Raw genomic sequence first — 6887 nt, 5'->3', positions numbered from 1 at the left:
TGTGTGTGTGTGTGTGTGTGTGTGTGTGTGTGTGTGTGTGTGTGTGTGTGTGTGTGTGTGTGTGTGTGTGTGTGTGTGTGTGTGTGTGTGTCTGTAGCAGGACTCTTTGGCTCCTTAAAGACGTTGTTGTTGATGTAATGTAATGAAACTGCCTCGCAGACGCTGCAGAGTCCAGATCACCACCAAGGCTTTTATTTCACATTGTGATCCTCCCTCACAGCCAAGTGCTACTGGAAAGCAGATATAGTACAGTGTTGATCTGAGAACAGAGGTGATTTCCAAGTTTAAGCAGAAAGCGGAGCAATGTTAACTCTTCCTGTCTCCAAAGAGAGAGATAAAAGAGAAGACAGGAGGACACCCACAAATGAAGAAATGCAAAGCTCCTGTCCTCCTCTCCTGTGCTTTGGTATGTGGGGGTAGAGGCTCAGTGGCAGTAATGCATTCTGACTCCTGCAGCCGTCGACTTCCAAACCCACCTACCGTGTCACCTCAGGGGAAAAAACAAGTGCACGGGCCAATGGCGGCGACACTCAGTCGCAGGAAAGAAGCCAATAAGCCAAAGACAAACAGACAATACTGGTTGAGTGAGATGTGCTGTGGAAGCAGAGGTGGAAATCAGTACCAGTGTCAGTCTGAATTAACCAGACATCATAACACTGGTCTTCTATAATCCTGAAGACTATTTTCATGATAAATAAGGGAAAGGAGAAACTGGTCGTTTTTCCACAGTAAACTAACAGTGTTTGAGATGTTTTGAATACAGTGTGTACAGGGCATCTCTGCTGTTTAACTGCCAGCTCAGAAACCGGTTTCTAAAACAGCAGCACTACTCCAGCTTCAGCTAAAAATCTACAGCCAAGCTAGAAGTTGAATTTTCATTAAACAACAAAAACTAATATTATTGAATAGATGAAAATGAAATGACAAGCTAATCGTGGCTCCTCAGATACTGGGGCATAAAAAAGGCCAAAATTTGCTCGAAGGCAAAATTCAGAAAACCCTTGTTATTACTGACACTGGTGGCCATTAAAAGAACTGTAGTCAGCATCCTGTTGCTCGTGCTCATGCACAATCATGTTCATAGATACGGTAACGAAGGTTACGCTGTTATTATAGTTTGACTATAAACTATATTTGCTCTCCAGCTAGCAGCCCCCAGGTAGCAGGATATGTGAGGCTATAATTTGTCTAACGTTACCGTACTGAATGTTGAGAAACAACAACGTTAGACGCGCAGATAATGGACATAAAATCACGTAACAGATGTTCTGTTTTGTGCTGGAGGGTTAGGGTTCGGGTTAGGGACTCCATTTCTAAGCTAACTGCTGCAGGGGAGCAGAAGAGAGGCTTTGAGGCGGCGCTCAGGAGAGAGTAAACGTCACGTTCTTTGATTTGTTTCTAAAAAAAAAAAAAAAAAAAATGCTGTTACAGGCTACAGAGAGAGTCGAGGAAGGTCTCATTTTTTAAGCTACATTAAGTTCTGTTCACACATTGGCAATAAAAAAAAAAGCTATTAATACATGTAAATTGATTCACATTCTAGCATATATTATCTTCAACTACAGAAAAAGTGTTTATCCTCTGTTACTGGTGGAATGCTAATTTCAGACTTAGCTTGTCAGGCAACGTCAGAGGAAAGTTTCTTTGAGTATAGCACAGCTGTAGTGGAAGCTAACTGTCTAGCTAACTGTCTATTACTCCTTTGGGAAATCTTTAATTGCCTCTGCCAAGGAAGTTGTGTCTTCACCTTTGTATGTTTGTCTGTTCGTTTGTCAGCAGGACACTGAAAGTACTGAAGTGACTTGTACCAAACTTGGTGGGGTATTTTCCTGGTCCACTTTCTTTAATTTTGCGAGATTTTCCTCAACATGTTTTATGACAAATAAATAATTTATGTTAGCAAACTACTTTATCTTTCCTTTTCTTTTTCTATTATAAGCTATTTATTTCTATTATGAGCTAGACAGACGTGTAGGTTGTTTGGCCTTGGCGGCGGTATGCATTGTTCTGAGTGCCATTGTAATTTCTAATAAACTGTGTTTTGTGTTTGACAGCACAGGTACTCTTAAGTACAATGAAAAACCGTCATACTGATGTTTTCATGTCTGTGGGAGCTGCTGACATCTCATGTGTTTGACCACAGGAGGATGTTCACCTTCTGCTCTGTGTTTGTGTTTCCTCCGACAGGTCAGCATCTGCTTGGAGTGCAACAGCAGCAAGCTTCGAGGTCTGAAGCGCAAGTGGATCCGCTGTTCAGCACAAGCCACAGTCCTCCACCTCAAGAAGTTCATCGCCAAAAAGCTTAACCTGACATCATTTAATGAGGTACAGATAATAACATGCTCCAGCAGCCCGGAAAGCAGTGTGCTGAGAGGAAACCACTGCTAGATCTGTCACATGCTAAATGTAGTTTTTAGTAACGGTATAAAAAATTAGAAACTACAAAGATTACAGGATGATAAAAGAAATTCATTTGCAGTTTGAAACTTGACATCAGTCCGCACAAAAGGATAAGAAATATACAACATATGAAAGTGTGGAAATAATAGACAATCAGCTCATAAATGGTTCTTAAAGGATCTCGACTTGGTGGTTGGACAAGATGAAAGTTAAAAAAAAGTGTTTCATCCCAACAGCATTTTGTGACAAAATAATTCCCGTGCTTAACAAATAATGTAGATACAATCATCCGTGCTTATTAAAGACAAACAAAAACTGCATGTTTTTTTGTTTTCCCAAAATGGATTTGTAGCAAGTTTGGAACAAATCTCTTAATTCTTGGCATTTGTTTTAACTTGTTTGAAGCACCAGCTGGGCGGTGTGGGCCATGAGTATCAGAAAGTTTAGTTAATCAGAAGATATTACATAAAGGTCAGTTAGTATACTTTTCTGCACTGACTCATACAAGGGCCTTTTGTGTTTGTTACATTTGGCAGGAAACGAGCCCTTTTGATATCTAGATGTGGTAATTTTTCTATTTATTGTCTTCACCGCCCCGTTCGGAGCAACAGGGGGGAGGGTGGGCGATAATTTGACAGATGGATTTTTTTCAGGATGCCGTGAATAATCATCACAGTCGCCTTCTTGCCTTCTATTTTTCTATTTTTCTATTTTCTGTGTGACTTTTTTTTTTTTTTTTTTTTTTCACTGGCTGTCACGGAGATGAGTGGGTAGGCTCCATCATATCGTCGGCCTCCATAGCACAACTTTGGCGAGGCGGCCGCTCTCTCCGCCAGCCATTGTTGTGCTATCTATCGACTATCAAAAGTTGTTGTTCGAACCTATTCTGCGCCGAGCTTTACAACGAGTCGCTTTGTGAAAGAACAGCGCACCATTTACTCATTCCTCGTGTTTGTAAACCCACCGTTGTGGTCCTGTCACCCATCTAAATGTCTGTGCAGGAACTGAACGCGTGAATAAATGAGCAAACCGACCTCTTTAAAAAGAGCTCTACTTCATCTTCCAAAGTGACTGTAGATGTTAAATCAAGTGTAGGAGTTGTCTTATGTGAAGCTCTACAAGATTCTCACATTTTAAAGCGGCGGTTCCCAAACCTTTTTGGCTTGTGATCATTTTTAACAAAGCAAAACCTTCTCACAACCCCCTTGTCACTGTAATGTGAAAAGCATCCATCCGTTTTCCTCCGCTTATCCGAGGTTGGGTCACGGTGGCAGCAAACTAAGCAGGGTATTCCCTCTCCCCGTCAACGTCCTCCAGCTCCTCCTAGAGGATCCCAAGGCGTTCACAGGCCAGATGGGATATGTAATCCCCCTCCAGAGACTTCTGGGACTACCCCGGGGTCGCCTCCCTGTTAGACGTGCCTGGAAAACCTCCAAAAGGAAAGCACCCAGGCCTGGCTTAAGTAGAAGAAGAATTTTATCAACCCGTAAAGAATCTTGATCCTTCAGTTTATGTGAAAAATTCAACATTATTACACTTGGAGAAACATGGTTGTCATTAGGCAGCTCAGATACACGATGTTCTCTTCTTTAATTGGTTCATTATGATAGTTTGAACTTTCCTGGAACTCTTTAATATTTCACAAAACCTTGAGAAATCAGAAAAAAATAATTTTGTGTAAGAAAGTTTTTTTTTTTCCTTGTTAATCACCTTGCAATCCCTCAGATTTACCTATGAGTCTTCAGTGGGTCCTGAATACCTTCATCTCTTTCCAAATACAAGATAGTGTACAATAAATCCCTCTATAGTAAATAGGACAGCAACTAACGATTACTTTTATTATGGGTTGATCTGCCTTTTTGATTCAGCTATCAAATGTTTAATGCTCTATAAAGTACCAGAAAATAGTGAAAAACGTCTGCAGTTTCCCAAAGCCCAAGTTCACATCTTCAAATTGCTTGCTTTGTGGAAATCTAAAGACCGTCACTTTTCTATCATAGAAGAAAAACGGTGAATATTCACATTAGGGAAGCTACATCAAGTTGGCTGGCTGGTGTTCTTCCAGAGGTAGCCAGCAGGTGGCGCTGTGGCAGTGTTTGTCTCAAACCTTCCCTCTCTCTCTCTCTCTCTCTCTGCTTCCCTCTCTGTCTCACTGTATTGATTGGCAGATGCAGATGCGAGGCACTGCTCAGCAGAATATCAATGTTGACTTCACAGGAGAGGTAGATTTTTGGCGTGCCTGCCTCATGCTCACTATTGAATTTCTGTGTTCTCCTAAAAAGCCCCACTGCTGCACAGATGCCAGGGCCCACCTCATGTCAAAATGAGCTTCCCCCAGCTTTCTGTCCAAGAAATAGTGATGTTATAATTCAAGCTGAAAAATGAGAGCAGAGGGAGGAGAGGATAATTGATGGAAGTTCTGCATCACACCACTCGGATGCAGTCTGGAAACCCGGCTATAAGTGGCCTTAAACCAGTGTTAGTCATCGTGTGTCATGTTGTTTACTTCTTCTGAGGGTAATGGTGTTGGAAATGCTGTGAGGAAGTTCAAACCGTCCCTGGTTAGGAATTGTTCAATAATTTGCTCTTTTGATGTCTTTTCACAGCTGGACATTTTATGCAATGAGGAAATCTTGGGGAAGGACCACACTTTGAAATTTGTTGTTGTGACAAGATGGAGATTTAAGGTAACGCATGTTCCAGAAAGATAAATATTGTGGTTTAATGTTTGACTGATTCACAAGTATTAATGAATAAAATGTTTCTTATCCAACCTTTAAAGTAAAAAAGCAAGACAGAGATCTGTACAGTTGTGTTTTAAGGCTTTGTTTCCATTAATATTTCACTGAGTTAAGCCTACTGTTTAATTGAACTGCATCATTTGGAAGGCATCCTCACAAACTGACTATATACTAAGCCCCGCCCCCTTTGGTTACCGTTGCTATGCTTCTCAAATTTTACATTCTAGAACCTCAAGTCTGCAGTTTACAAGGACAACAGTGTCAAACTTCACACAAGAAATTAATTCATGGTTACTGTTGAAACTATTGCAGCTTTGATTTCAGACGAGCAGATTCTTCATTTAAGCAAATCTGGTGTATTTTATCAGCTGTGGCTAGCTAGCTAGCTAGCTAGCTAATTAGTGCTAGGTTAATTCTGCGTGAGTTGGTGACAGTTTCAAAGATACTTTAGACTAGTCTGGGGTGTTGGCTCGGTTTTAGACACTTCAGCAAAAATAAATATGGACGTATTTTAAGCCTAAAAAGTTGGCCACATTAGAGCTGTGTTTCCATGGTAACAATCACTGAGACCTGCTGACCAGTGGCACCGAACGACAGAAAAAACAAGTCAATGTCGCTCATAATTTATTTGTTAACAGTACGGTGGAGAAAGTAATGAAAAGGAAGAGTCGTTAAGAGACCGCCATAACCTGTTGAAAATATACAGCAGTGAGAACATCGCAAGAAAGGAACTGTCCTGAGCCTGACCATGAGTTAGCAGAAGTACTGAGCCCTGCCACATTAAGGAGCCACAGTATGAAAGTAAAGTCGTAATTTACACAGAACTTAAAGCAAATAAGTCCTACTTTAGCTAATCAAGAAGTAGACGGCTTTGTGCAGATGAGTTTAGACGTCTGTCTGAAGTCTATTGTGAAACCGGCACCTGGTTTAATTTTTAATGTTTCCAGCTGACTCATCATGAAATGAGAAACCAGCACAAGGGTCTTGATTTTACCAGAGCTCCATTCAACATGTGCAGAAATCCAAGGCTTGACAGGCATGCCATGCTTAGGTACCAGTGATAAGCTAATTGCTGTTTCAGCAAACAGTCTGTTTAAGGGTTTGATAAAAACCGCTCATACACTGAGGTTGTGTCATTGTTTTTTCCTTCCAGAAATCCCCCCTCCTGCTCCATTACAGACCCAAGATGGATCTGCTGTAGCTAAAAACGGACAACGGTTGTTTCTTTCTTTTTATTTTTTGAATTTTGGCCCAGTGGCTGCAGACTGTGCCGAAACTTTTTTTATTTATGCAAAGACGATCAATCAACCAACAACACCAAGCAAACGCCCGACGCTAAAAGTCAGCATAAGCCAGCAAATCGGGATCTAACGGGGGCGGGGACGAGTACAACACAAAACTGGCAACCTCCAGCACAGACACTGCAACACTGGTGTGTTTTTAGGAACTAAAACAACCATTTTTTTTGTCCGCTACATCCTAGATATGTGAACAAAACAAAAAAAAAAATGAAAAAGAAAAAAAAAAACAAATGGAGAGAAAGCATATATTTATACTTTTGTACAGAAGAGACACATGGAACCAAGACACTACTGGTGCTCTGTTTACACGCAAACAAGATGTCGGGGATCACGTGACCGTCTTTTTGAGCTCCGTGCAGAATTCATTCTCCTGAGACAATGACTGAGAGGAGGACGTTTTTTATATAAAAAAAAAAGGTGTTTTTTTTTTCTTCTCTTTTTCTTT

The 6887-nt window shown here is 41.0% G+C and overlaps 1 protein-coding gene across 1 annotated transcript in view; it reads left to right on the top strand.

Annotated features, from left to right (window-relative positions):
- Positions 1-6342, top strand: part of pcgf3 (polycomb group ring finger 3) — a 35472-nt gene extending 29130 nt beyond the window's left edge. Inside the window, exons 7-9 of the mRNA XM_022760341.1 lie at positions 2188-2325; positions 5007-5087; positions 6295-6342. Of these exons, the coding sequence (XP_022616062.1) occupies positions 2188-2325; positions 5007-5087; positions 6295-6342 (267 nt within the window). The remainder of the gene's footprint in view (positions 1-2187; positions 2326-5006; positions 5088-6294) is intronic.
- Positions 6343-6887: the final 545 nt, after the last annotated feature.

The sequence above is a fragment of the Seriola dumerili genome, unplaced genomic scaffold, assembly GCF_002260705.1.
Source record: "Seriola dumerili isolate Sdu_G_001 unplaced genomic scaffold, Sdu_1.0 BDQW01000331.1, whole genome shotgun sequence".
NCBI lineage: Eukaryota > Metazoa > Chordata > Actinopteri > Carangiformes > Carangidae > Seriola > Seriola dumerili.
The sequence above is the reverse complement of the archived record's forward strand: the minus strand, read 5'-3'. Positions and strand labels throughout refer to the sequence as shown.